General features: G+C 51.7%; 1 protein-coding gene across 4 annotated transcripts in view; it reads left to right on the top strand.

Annotated features, from left to right (window-relative positions):
- The window catches only part of ARRB1 (arrestin beta 1), a 74,791-nt gene that overhangs the window by 28,794 nt on the left and 26,095 nt on the right, over positions 1–19,902 (top strand). Inside the window, exons 1-2 of one of the 4 annotated variants that reach the window (XM_045816195.2) lie at positions 5,648–5,886; positions 19,471–19,501. In XM_045816195.2, coding sequence (XP_045672151.1) covers positions 5,882–5,886; positions 19,471–19,501 — 36 coding nt within the window. In that variant the 5' untranslated portion in view covers positions 5,648–5,881. Of the gene's footprint in view, positions 1–5,647; positions 5,887–16,322; positions 16,623–19,470; positions 19,502–19,902 lie in introns of those variants that run through there. The other 3 variants (XM_045816191.2, XM_045816193.2, XM_045816194.2) reach the window with 3 other exon arrangements.

The following is a 19,902-nucleotide window of genomic DNA, read 5'->3' as shown; positions in this document are numbered from 1 at the left end:
CAGTCATTAAGCCCCAGGGCCTCGTTTGCCCCACCAGTCCCGTGGGAGGAAGGATAAGGAGTCTTCCTCTCAGGGGTTTTATTAGGAGCAAAGAGAGAGAATGGGGAGATTTCATCTCATCGTGGTTAATCCTGCAAATTCTTGGCCCACTCAGCCCAGCTGTGTAGCCAGGGCCCTTCCTCCACGTCACACGCCTGCCCGCGTCACAGTTTGGGGGGGGGTGGGACTCAGTCACTGGCTCCAGGAGGCCCCAGCCATAATACAATCCCTTACAGGCAGAGTTTACCCTCCTCAGGTCCCCTCCCTCCTCTGTCCTCAACCGTGGCCCTGCAGTGTCAGACCCCTGCCTCCTCCTCAGACTTTCCCCCAGCCTTGAAGCCCTGGCCGAGGGTCTCCCGGCCTTAAGAGCCCGTGGAGATTCCCGGTAAGCCCACTGTGGTGTGGAGGGGAGCACGCAAGACCAGAGGAAGTCATGCGCCTTCCCCGAGGCTGTGTCCTCCTCTGCAAAACGGGAATGGGACAATTAGTCTCCGATTGCTTCTGTAACAAATTCCCACAAATTTAGTGGCCTAAACCAGCATAGATTTATCCTCTTATAGTTCTGGAGGTCAGAAGTTCTAAAGTAGGTTGGTAGGGCGGTGATCCTTCTGGCGGCTCTAGGGGAGAATCCATTCCTTTGCCTTATCTAGCTTCTAGAAGCTGCCTGCATTCTTTGGCTCCTGGTTCCATCCTCCATCGTAAGGCCGGCAGCACAGCATCTTTCAGTTTCTCTCTTGATGCTTCCCTCGGCATGACGTTGCCTTTTCTCTCTCTGACCCTCCTGCCTCCCTCTTATAAGGACCTTTGGGATGACACTGGGTCCACCCAGATAATGTAGGGGGTTCTCCCCTTCTCAAGATCCTTAACTAAATCACACCTGCCAAGTCCCTTTGACCACGTAAGGTACCATATTCACCGTTCCAGGGATTCAGATGTGGGCATCTTAGGGGGCTGTTCTTCAGCCTGCCACACATACCTTGCAAGGTGGTCGTGAGGATTAAGGAGACAAGAAATATGAAAGGCTCCAACAGCACCTGGGACATGGCAGTCAGTCCCCAGACATACTTCTTTGACCTCATCTCTCTGGGCCTCTGTCTTCCGATCCGTAAAAAGAGGCGCATTCCAGCTCCAGTAGTTGGATCCTACCTTCACTTAGAGCGAGTGGTAAGAACGGGCAGACTGTGCCCTTAGCCCAGCCTGGGCTTCATCGGAAGCAGCAGAATGGAGCCCTGCCCCCAGGACGCCCCCAGTGGCCCTTGGAAAAGCCCGAAGCCCGCGTTCTCCTCCTCCCTGTCTGGGGCAGGCCTCTGCAGGTTCCTGGCCTGCCGTCCATTTCCCATCATTCCCAGGGACGGCTGATGGGAAAGGCTGAGCTCACTGCTCCCTCGGGAGCGCGAGGGGTGGAGGGAGGAGAGGGAGAGGCTGCCGGCAGCTGTGGGAGCAGGAGAGAGGAGAGGAGAGTTGCAGTAGGAGAGGTCGAGGTTATCAGCGCTCAGGGGTGTGGAAGAGGGCGGGGCATGGCCTCCAAGCTGGGCCTCACAGAAGCTCAGCTCTTCCCTGGACTCTCTGGAACGCTGTTCTGTCCCTCTGCTGGCCGCGCTGCTGAGGGGCCGCGGGCTCTCCGGAGCAGGGTGCACGTATGTTGGGGCTGGGAAGAGGGCATCACAGACCAGCACGGGCAGGGAATGGGGGGCCACTGCCCGACAGGAATAAGAATAACGCCCCCTTCATGAGGAGAGGGCCTTGTCAGCCAGTGTCCACCCCTCACCCCTACCCTCTCCCCAGAAATCGGTCCCCATTTGCCCTTGGGCTCCTCATCTCTCTTCACCAGACCTTACTTTTCTTACTTGCACGTGTGTGAGGGGCAGTGGGAGGGCATTGTAACACCATTATGGGATTTGAGAGAATTAAATGAGACTTTGATTTTGAAATGATTTGGAAACATACAGTCTGCCCTAGAAGGAGGTGTAATTCCACACACACGCACGTCGCTTTAATGTTCTGTCTTCACCTTGATGACCTGGCAAACTCAATCACTCTCGGAGTCCCATCTCACATGTCACCTGTCCTCTGTAACTTCCAAGCCACTCCCTCCCTGGAGTGACTGTCACCTTCTTTATAACTCTCTCGCAGTGCCTTTTGCAGGATAGTTTTTGGCTTGCACAGCTGTCTCCCCCGCCACATGCGGGCAGTACATTCACCGCAGACCCCTCTGCTTCTCAAGGGCCCCGGGGTTGTGGTAGAACAGAGGCGGGATGGCGCAGGCTGAGGAAGCTGGCCTCCTGGGGTCTGGCGGGGGCAAGGCCCCCATGTGGCGGTCCCGTCCCTGGGGCAGGTTCCCACGACCACCTCCGTCAGATTTACAAGCATCTAGGTTGGGCGGGTGGGGCTGCTTCTGAAGTTGTCAATCACACAGATTGGTGGTTGAGAGGCGGGGGCCCTGTTCCTCCTGGCGGGCTTCTCACGCTTCCCTGGACAAGGAAGGGGAACCAGCGTGAGGAGAAGATGGAGGGTTTGGGGTGGGTATGGAGGTGTTGATTACCAAGCCCCAGGGTGTGGTTCCAGGAGAGGTTTGGAGATGCCCCCGAGGGCTCCTTCCTGCCTGCTGCGTCACCGAGGACAGGCACTCTTGGCTGGCCTTGCTGTGCCCACCTCATCTGTAGGCCTCTGTGTTCTTGGAAGTAATGGAAATGCATTTCTTAAAAATGCTTGACAATTCAGCCTTGTTCTCATAACAGGCCTTTGTCTCTGGCCTCCTAGGAACTCCTCATACCCATTATCTCCTCTCAGCTGCCTAGGCCCCTCAGGGTAACGTGACCCCCACTGAGAGCTGGTGAGCCAGTTGAGGCCGAGGTGGGCTGGAACCTGCTCAGGGCCCCCCAGCGAGTTTGTTTATTGTGATGGTTGGGATTTTCACCACTTTCAGAGCTCTCGCTGGGTGCCAGGGCCTCCTTTAACACTGCAGACGCTGAAGTGCGGGCTGATGAAGCCACAGGTCGGCCCGACCCCAAGCCCTTAACTCCTTTCTGATGCATCTTCTCTGTGCCAAGCACAGCCCCCCCCCCCCCCCAGCAGCAGCTCCCACCCTGGGCGGGGCAGACATCCATGAGACACACCCACCACCAGGCCCACCAAGGTGTAGGAGGCAGGCTGCGCCCTCGAGGGAATAAGGGAAGAATGCCTTCTTCCTTGGCCTCAAGATTAAACATGATAAATATACAAAGCACCTGGCACGTAACAAAGAAATGATAAATCTTAAAATGATTGCTATTGTGGGTTTTTCTTGTTTTCTAAATTTTAATAAAGCCGCTCAGTTAAAAGTTCCAAAAGAAGGAGAACTGTAGGCGTGTCTGGCTGGCTCAGTCAGTTTAGCGTCTGACTCTTGATTTCAATTCAGGTCACATAGATCGATCCCTGCGTCGTGCTCTGCACTCAGCGTGGAGTCAGCTTGAAATGGTCTCCCTCCCTCTCCTTCTGCCCCTCCCCCAGTGCACGGGCTCTCTCTCTCTCTCAACAGAAATAAATAAAATCTTAAAAAAGAGAAATGTATTTTGAGATGACTGAGAAGCTTGTGTTGTACATTTGTAATACTGTTCTTTGAGAGAACCTCTTACGTCCTGACAATACCACAATATGTCCAATAATGAGTGTATTTGGTTTGGAACACAGGACAAATTGTGTCTTTCCAAAGTACTTAAGTCTTTTAAAATTCAGAAGCATTGTAATTATATTTTTACTTGCTAATTTATGAAGCAGATGGTTTGAGCTGCTTCCATTTCTTCTTTTCTGCTCTGTGACTTTGGGCAGGTTACTTAACCTGTCTGCGTCTTAAGTTTCATCCTGTGTAGAGTGGGATTAATAAGAGTATCTACCTTACAGCATTCTTGTGAGGATTAAGTGGGTTAATACACTGTTTAGAATAGTGCCAGGCTTGTAGTAGATGTGAGAAATATAATTAATAATAATAATAATAATAATAATAATAATAGAAAATATACCCAGGTCAAGTTACCAGATTAAGGTGTCTTCTCAGCAAACGTGTATTGAGCTGACATTTACTGGGTGCTGGCCCTGGACTTGTTTGAGCCTTGGTCTCGGGGCTCCACTGCTCCCTCCCTCTGCACAGTGGCCTGGGCCCCCAGTTCCATTTCCGCGTCTTGCGCCTAGTCCCCAGGGCCCTGGGTGAGGCTAAGCTCATAAAAAGTGTCGGCAAAGCACTTTGTGGATCGATGCTAACTAATAGCAGCTCCCGGGAGCTGGCACACGTAGGAAAGAGGCTCGTGGAGGCGGCTTGGACCGGGCTCAGGGACGGCACCTGGCACTCCAGGAGGCCAGTGATGTCCTCATGGCGGGACCTGTCCTTCCTCTCCTGTGCCTCCTGCCACTTTAGCCAGCAGTGGGTGCTGATTTGGGGGGTGGGAGGAGTGTTAGTGGCCACAGGGGGAAGAGGTTCGCCCAGCTGGTAGCAGGGCCAGGAGCAGAGACCCACCGAGCCTACACATCTGGTCGTGTCTAGGCCAGAGCTGGGTGCATAGCCTGTCCTGGGCATCCTCTAGTCAGGGGTCTCCCAGTCACCCCCTTCAAAATCTCTTGAGAAGTCAACATTCCTGGGCTGGAACAGACGGCTGCTGGACAGACATGGGGCTATCTTAAGTATGGCAAGGCATCTTTGGGTCAGTTTGAGGGCATGAATGGGAGGTTGGCGTGGGACCCTGCGCAAAGGACGATTGGGCAAAACTCTCCCTGGTTCTGCCCCAGAGGGAAGCCCTTCTCTGTGTCTTAGACTGAGCTGAAGTCTGTTCTGAGGACTGTTGTGGGGGCAAGCAGGTGGGGGGTGTACCCTCTGGGAACTCCTAGTCTAATGGAGGAGGCATGGCCCCATCTTCCAGGAGAGAGACTCCTGTCTGATGAGGGGGGAATGTGGCTCCTATTTCCTGGGGCTCCCTATTTAATGGAGGGGACATAGCTCTCTTATCCACTGGCAACTCCTTGTTTAAGGAAAGAGGCATGATTTTGTCCTACAGCAACCTCCTGTGATCGAAAGTCATAGTCACTTCCGTCAGGGAATCTTTATCTGATAGAGGAGATCTGACCTTTGCCCTCAGGAAGGTTCCCTGTCTGATGGGGGAGGCTCATCTTGTCACTCAGGAAGGCCCATCTGATGGCCTCTGCCCTTGCCTCCCTCCTCCCGGCTTCCCGCCCCCCCCCCCCACCTGATTTATGGGGAACACAGATCTACAGGCAGTAGCCACAGAAGGCTGGGCAGAGTGGTGGGGTGGCTGCTGTAGGGCAGGGAGGAAGGGAAGAGGGACTACAGAGGGAGTCCCTAACAAGTGAGGGTGACACGGAAGGCTTCCCAGTAGAGGTGCCTTTATGGGACAGTCTGATGGACAAGAGGTGCCTGGCCGTGATGAGTGTCCCCTGGGGATAATGGGTGGAGGCTCCCCCAGGCTGGGAAGGAACACTTGAGAGGTCACTCCAGGGAAGCCCCTGCTCATGCGGGCCCGACTGCTGGGCTGGAAAGAGACCTGGGGAGACCCTCACCTTCTGTCCGTGCACAGGCTCAGCGCTGCCAGCCCAGAGACATCCGCCCTCCAAGGCCTGAGAAGCCCAGAGGAGGAGAGGAAACAGGACGCGTATCAGGAACGCCTTTTCCTTTTCTTTGTAACTAACCCCCTCACTTGGGGCTGGGGAGAGCTGATCCTGAAGGGCCTGCCCTGGCCTGGCTGCTGCTGCCTCCAGCCCCCAGCTCTGGGTCCCACACAGCCCTACCCGCCCCCTTGGCTGCTGCTTCTGGGCCGGTCCCTTCACTTCACCGAACCTCAGGACTCTCATCTGTAAAATGGGGTAAGACTTCTATCTGCCTCACAGGGAAGTTTGTTTTTTTCCCTCTCTTTGTAGATTTACATAATTCACTCCTTTATTTGTGAGATGGGCATTGAGCACCTTGGACCTTTGGGGGGGGGGCGGGGGCAGAGAACATAGGCAAGGAACAGGTGTGGACAGACAGGAAGTCCTTGTGGGACTTGTCTGAGGAGTCGGGGGACATCTGAGTGGAGATGTCACAAAGCTGCTGGGTGTGGGGTCAGAGAGGATCTGGCTGGAGGTAGAGGTTTGGACTTACCAGCCTCTAGTGGCAGCCGAGTGGCTGGGTGGGTGGAGTCACCCAGGGAACAGCTTGTCATGCGCTCTGGGAAGGGGTGGAGGGCCAGACCCTGGAGGCCACAGCCAGCTGGGCTCAACGTACGGAGAGCTGGACGCAGAGCTGGGATGGGGAACCACTCAGCCAGGGCTCCAGCGACCCGGAGGCTGGTAGGGAGGTGGTGTGTGGGGAAGGATGAGGAGGGAGTAAAGGTGAAGGTACTGAGACATCAAAGGAGGCGGTCCGTCAGGCGGCATCTTTGCTCTGTTCGTGATTTCAGTTAGTCTTTGCGGCCACAAGGGCACTCACATGTGTATTTGTGTGATGTGTGTATGGCCTGTGTGTGGGGGGGTGTTGCAGTGCGATGCGCGTTGCAGGTGTGTACGTGAGTGGTGTGTGTGCGGTGTGTTTAAGTGTCTGTGGGGTACGTGAGCGTCGGAGTGTGAAGCCTAGATGATTACGTGTGTGTGGTGTAACTGTAGCTGGCCCTGTGCGTGTGCCGTGGCGTGTGTGGTACGTGGTATGTTTTCTGTAGGTGTGCGTGGAGGGCGTGCGGTGTTTGCGTGGTCTCTGTGGGCAGGTGTGGGCTGTATGTGTCTGTGCACGTGTGTATGAGGTGTGTAGACTTTGTGCGTGTTGCCACGTTTAGATCCACGTCTGTTCCACCCTGCAGATGGCAGGCTGGTGCCGAGCCGTCTACCTGGGCTGGGAACTTACCAGCATCTCCAGGCTTGCGAATTCCCTTCTTTACTTAGGGTTACACCCAGTGGGGTGTCTTGGGAGCAACTGGCTGTCCAGAAAACAACAGAGGTGGGTGGTAGGTACTTGCCAGTCTCTGTGGCGTAAGTTCTCCCACCAAGGGGTTCACACCACTAAACTGATGTCACGGAACGCGGGGCTGGGGAGAGGTGCGGGTAGGACACCACCCTGCCACGTTCCCACCGGCCAGATCCAGCAGACGTGAAGGGCCGCAAGAGCATCATAGGGAAATTTAGTGAAATAATAGTAATGCTAAGTTTGGAGAATGTATTCCCTTGGTTTTTAATATAATTTATTTAACTGTGAGTTTCGATCAGGATTTCTCACCGTCAGTACTATTTTTTTCTTTAAAAGATTTTATTTATTTATTTGACAGAGAGAGGGAGGGGGAGAGGAGCACAAGCAGGGGCAGAGGGAAAGGGAGAAGCCGGCTGCCCGCTGAGCAAGGAGCCCAATGCGGGACTCGATCCATGACCTGAGCTGAAGGCAGACGCGTAACCGACTGAGCCACCCGGGCGCCCCCTCACCAACAGTACTATTAACACTCGGGCTGTAGAGTCTTGGTTGGTGGTGGGAAGGGGGCTGGCTGACCTGTGCCTTGTGCAGGCGGCATCCCTGACCTCTGCCCATCGGATGCCTCTAGCACCCCTCCTGCAGAATGTCTCCTGGGGGGCGCATTCAGCCCACAGTGGCGAGCCTTGGCAATGGCCGTGTTTACCCTCTAGCTCACAAAATTTCTCAGGAAGCACTAGGCTCTTAGGAGCCTAGACGAGCCTCCTCTCGCTCATCCCGGGCACCGTGTCTGGCTAACTAGGAGGCATGGGGTTTTTCCCCTAGAATTCTTCCTCAGGGAAGAGCTGCCACCTGAGGCCATAGGCTTCAGTCTGGACAGAGGCCCTGACCACAGAGGGCTCTCGGCCTCTGGCCCGCCCCAGAATCGGAGCTGCCCTGCCATAGCCATCTGTTGTCTTGTTTTATGACGTGTGAGAAGAGGGAAAAAAGCAATGCTTCTGAATTAATATCTCATTTCACTATGTTCTTCTGTAACCCTTAGAGTTTGTATGTGCGAATTGGCAAAACGAAACAAAACGACCAAACCCAAACAAATGACACTTTAAATAGAGCCTTCCTCTGGGACAGTCTGACGGCCTCGTGTTTGGGGCCGCCCTGTGTGCCCTCGGCTCCCGCTGAGGCCCACGCGCCGCCGCGCCTCCTCCTGCTGGCCGGGCTGCCCCCCTCTGATTCGCCACTTGGCCCAGGTCCTGTGTTTCCCCGGCTTCATGCTCAGGGTCTGGCTCTCCTTGATGCATTTATTCATTCATACAAAATATTTATTTAGCACCAACCATGTACCAAAGAAAGTGAATGACTGAAGGGAGAGGCGCCTGCTCTGTGCAGTGTTTCAGCGTTCCGGGGCTGGCCCCGAGGGGAGGGGAGGCGCAGGCCTGTGTGGCTGCCGAGGGGCCACAGGTGCTGGATGCAGGAGGGGGAGGGACAGGTGCTGATGGGTGTGGGGGGCTGTGTTGTGCCTGGAACCGAGCTGGACATTATACATCCTCTCATTCCACCCTCCCACTGTGTTTTGAGGGAGGGTTGGTTTATTTGTGGACAATCTGTCTCCTTGCTCCAGAGTATAGGTGCCCTGGGGATAGGGCGCAGGGGCCTGTATCTCCTGGAGGTATGTGCCAGGCCCAGAGATTAGAAAATAAAAGGGAGAAAATAAAGGAAGGAAGGAAGATGGATGGAAAGAGGGAGGAGAGAGGAGCAAGTACAGTCCCTCTGGAGATGAGAGGAGTCAGGGAGGGCTTCTCGGATGAGGTGACTTTGGGAAGAAAGAATTGCAGGTAGGAGAACTGATGGAAAGGCTAGTACAGAAAGAAGAAATAGGGCATGTCCCCAGAGATTTCTGAAATGTGAGGGTCTAAACTGGGAAGAGAACATTATAAACTATTGTTTTCCATCTGAGACTGGGAGGAAGACGGACAACTAGAAAAACTTGCCTGTCTCCAGCGAGGGCAACATAACTATCTCTTCCAAACCCAAGGCTTCTCACTTGAGGGACATTTAGGCAAGAACTCTCCCCCAGGAGGGGAGGGGAATGATGATAATTGTCATCATCATCATATTACCGATGATGTTGGCTTCCTTTTATCAATTCCCTGCTTTGTGCCAAGTCTTTCTATGTGCCTTCGACCTGAGAAGTAGATACCACCCCCGTATTCCAGACCAGGAAAAGTATGCCTCAGAGAGGTGTTGAACTCACCCGAGGACACACCGGATTCAGGCAGGTTTGCTTGCTTTGAGGGTCCGCGCTCTTTCCACCTCCAGCAGCCTTCCTTTCCTGCTTCTCAACCCAAGAGAAGCCTGGAGAGTATTCAGGTGCGGTCTGTGGGCTTTTCGGGATCCAGCGCCAGCCCGCTTGTTGAAATTTTTATTAGCCTTTGACTTTCAGATCTCCAGTTTCTTAGGTTACCAGCAAATGGGCCATGCTTCTTTAAGAAACTCTCCCCTCTCCCCACAGCCACCTGGTGGCTTCCCTCCTTCCTGACTGCACCCTATTGAAATCTCCAGAAGTATGGATCATGGCCAGAAAAGTGAACATGTGAATGGAGGCAGGAGGGGGAGGAATTGCTGTCTGCCCAGAGGCCGATGGGAAGTCCAGAGGCTGGGAGCCTGACTTGGTCAGAGCCCCCATCCACCACCCCTCACCCTGCAGCCCTGCCAGACACACCCCCTCTGGGCGCAGGAGCCCTGCCAGGTTTCGAGCTGGGATATGACAAGAGCACCAGAACCCTGGGGCTCTCCTCCCTGTCTGGGACTCTGTGCACGTCGCAAGTCTTTCTGAGCCAATTTCCTGGCCCCCGCACGAGACTCTTCCCTCCCTTGGGTTGTGATTTCTCCATCTGGGGAATGATGCAGGCTGCAATGTGCTCCCTCTGGCTCCCCAAATCTGTGAAAGGAGGGTGACATTTCCTGTCTTCCTTCCCCCTTCCGCCTCCTGGGCTGTCCTGCAGCAGGTGCACTAATGGTGGGTAAACAGGCAGGCGATGTTCTGACACAGGGTGGGCTGTTCAATTCTGCCAGAGCAGACGAGCTTGTACACAAATAACTCTGCTACCAGGGAGCGTGTGATAAGGGCCCTAGAAACCTCTTTGCTGCCATAGCCACCTGCTCTTCATGCCTCCCTGCTCCCTGATGGCTGTTCTCACACCCAGAAAGTGGGTCAGAATGTAGGGCAGAAGGAATGCCCCCTTGCGTGGTCCCCACCCTGCGCAACTGAGTCATGATAGCTGCCAGAGCAGAGATAGGGGAAATTCATGGGGTTAGGGGCACCTCTGTGTCCAGAATACAGTCCTGGCCAGTCATTCTTCCTCCCCCAAATGCCCACAGCTCCCTATTGCCTTCTGGTTATGGTCCAAGTTCCTTAGCTTGGCATTCAAGGCCCTTCTCAGCTAGCCCAGGGCCTGGCGCATGGAGGTGCTCCATGACTACCTGAGCAGTGAGTGGACCCTTCTCTGGCCTGTCCTCCTCCCTGATGCTCCTCCCAGGCCCGAAGCACACACTTCAGCCACGCCAGGCTGCCTGCCGCCTCCTGAGCACCCCGTGGACTCTGTCGCCTTCTCTAGACCTTGGCCTGCAGAGCTGTCGCCTCTTCACCTCTGACAGTTCCTCAAGGCCTTCCTCATTGCCACCTCCTCCCTTGAAGCCTTTCCTGACTCACTAGACAGAACCACCCAGTCCCACTTAGAAGGGATTGTCGTGAATGGTTAAAAGTGTGTGATCTCTGGAGCCAGACTGCCTGGGCTCCAGCATCTAGCTATGCCCCTTACTAGCTGTGTGACCTTGGGAAAATGAGACTCTCTCTCTCTGCCTCAGTTTCCTCATCTCTGAAACAGGGATGGAGTAGTACCTCCTTGTAAGGTCATTGAAGGAATGAGTTAATATTTACGATGCGCTTAGAGCAGTAAGTGGCACCTGCTTCCCCCCTCCTCCCCACCCCGGGTGAGTTTTCTGATGTTGACGAAAGATTGAGTAATATTTGAAGGTCTTCCCACATTCACTATATTCATAACATTTTTCTCCACTATGAATTTTCTGATGCTCATAAAGGAATGAATTGTAACCAGCACTCTCCCAGTTCACTGGTAGTGAATCCTCATTCATACTCCAGGACGAGGTTCCTGATATTGAGTAAGACATGTTTTGTCTAGGGGTGCCTGGGTGGCACAGCGGTTAGGCGTCTGCCTTCGGCTCAGGGCGTGATCCCGGCGTTATGGGATCGAGCCCCACATCAGGCTCCTACGCTATGAGCCTGCTTCTTCCTCTCCCACTCCCCCTGCTTGTGTTCCCTCTCTCGCTGGCTGTCTCTATCTCTGTCGAATAAATAAATAAAATCTTTAAAAAAAAAAGACATGTCTTGTCTAAATGATTCCCCATAAGTGGCCCATTCATGGGGTTTCTCTCCTGTATAAGTTTTCTGATACTGACTTCATGACTTTGGATAAGTTATTTATTGGAGCCTGAGGTCTCTCCTCTGAAAAAAATGGGAATATTGCGATGGAATAACATAATATTTAATGTGTGTGAAGTGCTTAGCGTAGCACTTGACTCCTAGGGCGAGCTTAATGCACGGTGGCCATTGTACATGGTGGCTTCCTCTAACTTGGCTATACCATGGTCATTTGTCAGCAGGGACCATGAATTGCCCACCTTAGTGCCCCCAGAGCCTGGCAGTGGCAGGGGCTGTGTGAAGGTAGGTAGGTGAGTGATAAGTGGGAGAGTTTTATCAAAGCTGAGCAGAGGCCTTTTTGGGATACATCCATCGTATTCCTGACTTAGCCTGACGGTTGCTGGGACCCTGCCCCTATGAAGCATTTTCTAAGCTTGATTTTCATGGATCCTGACAGCGAAAGGGAAGGACGGATAGAAGAAGAAATCTCTGGAGTCTGCTAACCCAGAGAAAAGGATCATCACCAACCCACCCTCTTTTTAAACGTCATCCATCCTCACTCTTGAGGATTCTCTCTTAGAGCATTCATTCAACAACATTCACCCCACAGTTATTTACTGAGCCGCTACTGTGCCCCAGGGATTGATAATGCAAATAAGATCTGTGCTCTCACTTCTGTAAGTGAAGCAGAAAGTAAGTAAACAAACCAGGGCAAAGTGAGGGAAATGCTGTGTGACTCACCACTGGATGTGGGACTTGGAGGAGTCAGGGAAGGCTTCCTGGAGAAAGAAACAGCTGAGCAGAAGACAGCACAGCAGCTCCCATAGCTGGCACAGCAGGGCCGGGAGGGATCTGAGCAATCACAGACATACAGACTCTCCGTTGTAAAATCGCAGAATCAGAGATTCTAACACCAAAGGATTCAGAGTAATAGGATCCATATTTCTCTACTAACAGTATTTTTTTCCAGGATCTTCTTTCACCAAGACCCAAGACATATCTTGTTAGGGAAGCCCTGGCATCTTTGTAAAGTAATTTATGCCTATTGCACAACATGGAAAAATCAGACCTATGAAGAAGTGGGTTGGGGGTGGAGGGAGTCTCCTTCAACCCCTGTTAATATTTAGCAGGTTTGCTTTCCTTTTGTTTATTTTTGGGGGGCTTGTTTTTAGTGTTATTTTTTTTTATTGGCATAATTTACATACCATAATAGAATTTTTGCATAAAATGTAGTGGTTTTTAATATATTCACAAGATCGAGTAACCATCACCACTATCTAATTCCAGGACATTTTCATCTCCCCAAAGAGAAACCCCAGACCCATTAGCCATCACTCCCCATTTCCCCCTCACCCCAGGCCCTGGCAGCCGCTAACCCGCGCTCTCTGTCTCTATGTGCTTGCCTATTCTGAACATTTCATGTAAGTGGGATCAAATAGTGAGTGGTCTTTTGTGTCTGGCTTCTTCGTATCACACGTTTTCAGGGTTCATCCATGCGGTAGCAGGAATCAGTATGCCATCTCCTTTTATAGCTAAATAATATTTCTTTGTATGTAGATACCACATTTCAACAGTACATTCATCAGCTGATGGGCGTTTGGTTTTCTTTTTCACCCATTATGACTGTTATGAATAAGGTGTGCTATGGACATTTATGTCCGTGTTTTTGTGTGGGCATCTGTTTTCAATTCTCTCGGGTATGTGCCTAGGGATAGAATTGCTGGGTCATATGGTAACCCTGTTTCACTTACAGAGGAACTGGCAAACTATTTTTCAAAGTGATTCCACCGCATTACATTGCCACCAACAATGTATGAGGGGGGTTCCGATAGCTACGCATCCTTGACAACACTTGTTACTGTCTTTTTTTGATTGTAGGGTATCCTGGTGGGTGTGAAGTATCTCATCGTGGCTTTGATTTACATTTCTCCAATGACTAATAATATTGAACATCTTTTCATGTGCTTATTGGCCACTTGTGTATCTTCTTGGAGAAATGTCTGTTTGAATCCATTGCCCATTTTTAATTGGGTTATCTGCCTGTTTATTGTTGAATTGCGATAGGGTTTTTATATATCCTGGATACTAAACCCTTATCAGATACATGCTTTGAGAATATTTTCTCTATTCTGTGGGTTGTCTTTTCACTTTCTTTTTTTTTTTTTTTAAAGATTTTATTTATTTATTTGACACAGAGACAGCCAGTGAGAGAGACAGCCAGTGAGAGAGAGACAATCTGGGGGAGAGGGAGAGGAAGAAGCAGGCTCCCAGCAGAGGAGCCTGATATGGGGCTCGATACCATAACGCCGGGCTCACGCCCTGAGCTGAAGGCAGATGCTTAACGACTGAGCCACCCAGGCGCCCCATCTTTTCACTTTCTTGATAGTGACCTTTGAAGCTCAAAACTTTTTAATTTTCATAAAAGGCAAATTTATCTCTTTTTTAAAGTTGCCTATGCTTTTGATGTCATTTCTAAGGTTACCATTGCCTGATCCAAGGTCATGTTGATTTAAACTTAGGTTTTCTTCTAAGAGTTGTATGGTTATAACTCTTACATTAAGGTCCTTGATCTATTTTGAGTTAATTTTTGTATATGGTGTGAGGTAGGAAGTCTAACTTTATTTTTTTGCATGTGGATATCCAGTTGTCCCAGCATCATTTGTTGAAAAGACTGTTTTGAGTTTTTCCCCTCTATTGACTTGCATTGGCTCCTCTGTCACAAATCAATTGACCGTAAATATATGGTTTTATTTCTGGACTTTTCAGTTCTGTTCCATTGATCTATGTGTCTATCTTTATGCCAGCATCACACAGTCTTAATTACTGTAGCTTTGTAGTAAGTTTTGAATTTGGGAGTATAAATCCTCCAACTTTATTTTTTTTCAAGATTGTTTTGGCTGTTCTGGGCCTTTGCATTTCCATATGAATTTTAGGGTCAGTCTGTTCAGTGTTCGTTCGTTCATTCGTTCGTTCCTTCCTTCCTTCCTTCCTTCCTTCCTTTCTTGATTTTATTTATTTATTTGAGAGAGAGCACGACCAGGGGGAAGGGCAGAGGGAGAGGGAAAAGCAGACTCCCCGCTGAGCAGGGAGCCCACCTCCCTGCGTGGGGCTTGATTGCAGGACCCCAAGACCATGATCTGAGACCATGATGCTTAACCAACTGAACCACCCAGGAACCTCCAGCCTGTTCATTTCTGGGGGGACAAAAAAGCCAGCTGGGATTTTGATAGGGATTGCATTAAATCTATAGATCAATTTGGGAAGTATTGCCATCTTAACATGAAGTCTTCTCATTCTTTCTTTTGGTATTTATTGAGTATAACGTTGAGCTCATGCCAAATATATTATTTTGAATCCTGACTTATTCTATTTAATATTCTATCATAGGCATTTCCTTGTGTTATAAAAGATGTGAGAATAATTTCAATGCTATGTAATATTCCATTGTTTGGCTGTACCACAAAGAATCATACACTTTTGGTTTTTGGCTTATCTATCATGGGTCATCATGGTGAAGGCACAAACGGACACTGAGAGGCTAGGTGGCTCACAGAAGGGCAGCAGAATATTAAAGGTATCCCCTGCTGCAGGAAGGGAATGGGACTCACTGGAAAAGACAGTGTTCTGGTTACTGGAGGGCTGACCTGCCTGCCCACCTGGGATCACCACCCTGATGGAATCAAATCAGGAAACACGGTTTAACTGACTACACGACATTGGTAGGACATGTTAATTTTAGGCTTGTTTCTCTAGAACAGTGGATTAAAAAAATTTAAAATTTTGCAGCATGAAATCCACTTAACCTTGTAACTCAGTTATCCTGAGTTAATGAGGAAATGAAGGTTTCACTAAATAATACTTTTTTTGTGTGTCAGCCAGGAGAAGCTGGTTTACTGCCGTAACAACCCCCAAATCTTAGTGGAGTAAGAACTTTCTTTTTCCGTCATGCTACACATCTATCACGTAGCAGGAGAGCCCTGGCGTTTAGTTTATGGGAGTCTTCTCCCTCCCGAGTGTTGCTGGTTTCAGTGGCAAAGGAGGGTAGGGTAGGCAGAAGAATGGTGCCCCAGAGATGTCTACATGCTAATACCTGGAACCTTTGAGCATGTTATATCATGTGGGAAAGGGGAATTACAGTTGCAGAAGGAATTAAGTTTGCTAATCAGCTGACCCTAAATTAGGGGGCTGAATGTATTCATAAAAGTCTGTAAAAATAGAAGAGGGGGGCAGAAGAGGTCAGAATGATGCAGTGTAATAAGAACTTAACCTGCTGTGGTTGGCCTTGAAGATGGAAGAAGGGGCCATGAGACAAATGTGGGTGGCCTCTAGACGCTGGGAAGGGCGAGGAAACAGATTCACTTTGGAGCCTCTGGAAAGAATGTAGCCCAGCCACCATCTTGATTTTGACCCTGTGGGGTACATTTCGAACTTCTGACCTACGAAACTGTAAGAAAAATTCATGTTGTTTTAAGCCACTAAGTTTGTGGTCATCTGTTGCAGGCTCTATAGGAAACGAAAATGTGTACTAGCCCTTAAATTGCTTCTACCCGGAAGTGACGTGGGGCACTTCTACTTCTATCTCATTGGCCAGAGCAAACCATATGGGCATGCCTAACTTCATAGGACTGCCTAGCCTTAGAGGGAAATGGAATATTGGTGAATATAGTAATACGTACTACACCCTTGCTATCTCTATGTCATGCTGATGTCTTCTACTCTATTCCATTAAAACGAAACAACGAAGTGCCGGCGGCAACTCTTTTAAGTCAATTTCATGATCGACTAATAGGTCCGCCACCCCCCATTAGTAAAGCCCTGCTCTGTAGACCCTCCTCTGCCCAAGGCTCATAGAACACATGACACGCCCTCGACACAGCTGATTGGTCCAGGCCGGGGCACGTGACCAAAGCTGATCAATCAAATTCCTCTCCTGGGAATTTGGAATTGGGCCATTCAGCCAGTTAACAGTGAGAAGCTGAGTGCGAGGCAGAGTAGAAACAGGGTCGGAATGAGAGCCACATGCAAGCCAAAATGACGGAGGAGCAGAAAAGCCCTGAGTAAGCAGAGAGAGCCGGTCCCCAGAGGCAATGGAGCAGCCGCAGGGAGAGCAGCACAGCCCCGAGAACATGCAGCCCCAGGGGGAGAGGTGGAGCGAGAGCAACCGCCTGAGAGGCTGATGGCTTCCCCGTTCGTGGCTCCAGCACTCCTGCGTCCTGCCTGCGCGTCCTTCCCGTGAGATTTTTGTCTCCTTATTGTCCTCCCTCCTCCTTTTCTCGAGCCACGCTCGCCGGGTTTCTGTTCCTTGTCTCCAGTGAGCTTTAATCAGCTAGAACACCCCCGGTGTCTCTCTAATGGGACTTAGCTTTGACTCTGAGAATCAGGCTGGTGGGGCACGGGTGGGTCTGGGGGCGCAAACCAAACCCAGCCCGCCCTCAATCTTGCACGTGTGTCTTCACGGTGGACAGGCAGAAGCCGTCTGTGTGGTGCTGCACAAATGCAGGGCCCGGGGAACTGGAAGCACCCCCCCGCCCCAGCTGGGGGCCTTTTTCCTGACAGTGTTGGGGTCAGGAAGCCAGTGGGGTTGTTTCAGGGAGGGCTTGGCTGTGCAACAGAGCGGATGGGACATGGGCTCTGGAGACACACAGCCAGAGTTCACCGCCCAGAGCCTCAGTTTCCTCATCTCTGAAATGGGATTGTTGAAGGATCAGCAGTGTTCTGGGAAAAATACTGAGAGGCGCGACCAGGGCAGAGCATGTGCTCGGGGCATGGGAAGCTGCTGTTGTTGTTTGAGGAAACCATCACAGTCCTGGCTTCCTGAGGAGGTGGCCCCTGGGGCCGATTGAGTTAGCACAGGATATTCCCCACCACTGGCCATGTTTCCTGCCCTTGTTGCCCTCACTGTCCTTCTCGCCCCTTACTCACCCGTTCATCTCTTCGCTCTCTTCCGCCCCTCTCCAGACGCATTTCCCTTTTTTTCTGCCTTTCCCCGAAGCTGATAAAACAAAACAAAACAAAACAAAACAAAACAAAACAAAACACCTGCTTTAGGAAAGCAGCAGGGATATAAAGCACCTAGCCTCTGGAGGCAGACAGAATTGGGTTTGAATCCTGACTTAGCCTCTTGGCTTGCTCTGGGTTCCTGGACAAATTACTATGTCTCTCTGAACCCCAAGTTTATTATGTGTAAAATGGGAGTTCTAATGCCCATTTCACAGTGTGCTATGAGAAAGAACTAAATAGGCACTCAACAAATGCTAGTTCTGGCTGTCTTACTGCCCTTCCTCCTTCCCTCCCTCCCTTCTTGGCTATCAGTCCCCCCAACCTGGCCCCCAGCCCCCTCCTGGGTGAGGACGGCCCTCACTCTTCTGCTCCTCTCCTCCTCTCCAGAATCACCAGAGTGGCTTTCCCTGACTCACTTATAACTCAGGCATTTGTGGTCTCTCGTTTCTCTCAGGCCCCGGGCTCCGCAGAGGTGGACTGAGGTTTCTGGAAGCAGTTGGGGGTCCCTGTGACTTCTCTGGTCTCCTGGTCTCCTGCGCAGGTCCAGCCCTAGCTTGGGAGCTGCTGGTTCAAACTGTGTGATCTGTATTTTTTCTCACTTCAGCGATTATTGCACCCCAGCTGACGGTGGCATTTTCACACTCCAAACACTGATAAATATTTATGAGGAGGAGAAAAGCCCGGAACTAGGGGAGGTAGGAGAGAGAAGTGCCAGGCCCTTCTTTGCAAGCCAAGCTCAGCCCTCTCAGTGGTCCCTTGGGCCCCAGAAGTGAGGTTGGGGGTGCTGAGGAGGCAGCCCCCCTCACCCCTTCTGCGACTGTCCCTGTGGCACTGCGGGCCTCACCCTGCCTTGCCCTGGGGGCCTGCTCCATGCTCTGGGTTTTTGGTTTGTTTCATCTCTCATTCCATTTGTTATGCTCACACCTGCATGGCAGTGACCCTCTCCCCTCTTCTCCCTCCTTCCCACCCTCCTCCAGCAACTTCTCTATTCTCTGCCTCTTTCCTTTTTCTTCTCTCGTCCCAACATTACTCTGAGCAATTCTGGGACTAGATGATGGGGCTAGGTGAGGGGGTTTTAGGCTCCCAGACCCAGCTGGGGGAGAGGATGGGGAGGTTGCTGGTGGAGACTGCAGTGTGCTCTAGAAGGCCCAACGAGCACCTTGCAGGAGTTGGGGGCTGCGTGTCTACCTGACTCGGGGTCCAGTGCTCTGCTGTGTGGTCATGGGCACATCACCTGTCTCTCCTGGGCCTCAGTCTCTCAGTTGATTCCTTCACTAATTCATTCATGCACCGACTCAACTAATATTTGTCGAGGGCTTGCTACCTGCCACGCATTCATACAGATTTATTAAATGCCTACTAGGGTGCCATTCTAGGTACTCAGGACACATCAGTGGGGAAGAAAGACCAGGCTCTCTGCCTGGTGGAGCTGACATGTTAGCAGAGCAGACAGGCATAAGTTAGCAAGTCACTTGTGTAGCGGGTTAGCAAGTGGTGAGTGTTGTGGGAAAGTAAACTGAGCCAGAGGAGGAGAGGGAGTGCAAGGTGAAGTCTCCGTGAAGCCCCATCACAGAAGACATGGGGCTGGGCCAGCAGATCTGGGGTGGGGAGCATCCTGGGGCAGGTACTGCTCGAGCAAAGGCCCTGAGGCAGGACCCACCCTGGTGTGTTGGAGGAACGGCAAGGAGGCGCTGTGACTGGAGGGGTGAGGGGAGTGGGAGGTGATGTCCAGGGGTAAAAGAGGCAGGACAGACCACACACACAGGGCTTTTCTTCTGCGTGAGCTGGGAGGATTGAGCAAATGAGCGGCAGGGCCTGACCTATCTTTAGAGACTCCGTCAGCCTGCTGGGTGAGGAGGAGGCTGAGGGGCCCATGGCAGATCCCACAAGAGGTGTATTGGCAATAATGGGGCTCGGGCGGGGTCGCGCCAGAGATGGTAAGATCTGATGATACCAGACACTGCTCTGGCTCGCAAGGCTTGGACGGTGCCTGGAAATCAGTGCAGGCACTTGTCCTCTGGCCTGTGGGGGGCCTTCCCCTGGAGGGATGCGCTGATCCTGGCTTCCTCTCTGTCCACAGGGTGTTCAAGAAGACAAGCCCGAATGGAAAGGTGAGTCTGTAACGACCGCACCCCAGCGCCTCCCAAACTCTCGTCCTCTCTAGGGTATTTCTATTGCCCATGCAGGACTCCCCACACACCCCCATCTGTCCTTAGGAGCTGCCTACCGCAGGGGGAGGGGCCGTGCAGGCAACATTCTGTCGGGGGGTGGGGGCAGTACAACTCCCCTGGCTTCAGGGAGCACTGCTCTGGGTTGAGACACAGCCTTTCTTAGAGAGACTTCAGTGCGAGTGTGATAATTAGACTAAGTGCCAAGGGCCTCAGGGCACCGAATCCCCTGGTGTGAGAGGCCCCTAGAGCCTCTCTGCTGAACCCTGGCACCACGTAGTTATCTGGAGCAGCTCCCAGGGCCTGTCCTGCTTTCTCTCTTTCCACAGGCCCCAGGCTCCATC

The sequence above is a fragment of the Ursus americanus genome, chromosome 16, assembly GCF_024610735.1.
Source record: "Ursus americanus isolate L20-20 chromosome 16, mUrsAme1.1.p, whole genome shotgun sequence".
NCBI classification, from domain to species: Eukaryota; Metazoa; Chordata; class Mammalia; order Carnivora; family Ursidae; genus Ursus; species Ursus americanus.
Note: the sequence above shows the minus strand (reverse complement) of the source record. Positions and strands in the feature narration are given on the sequence as shown.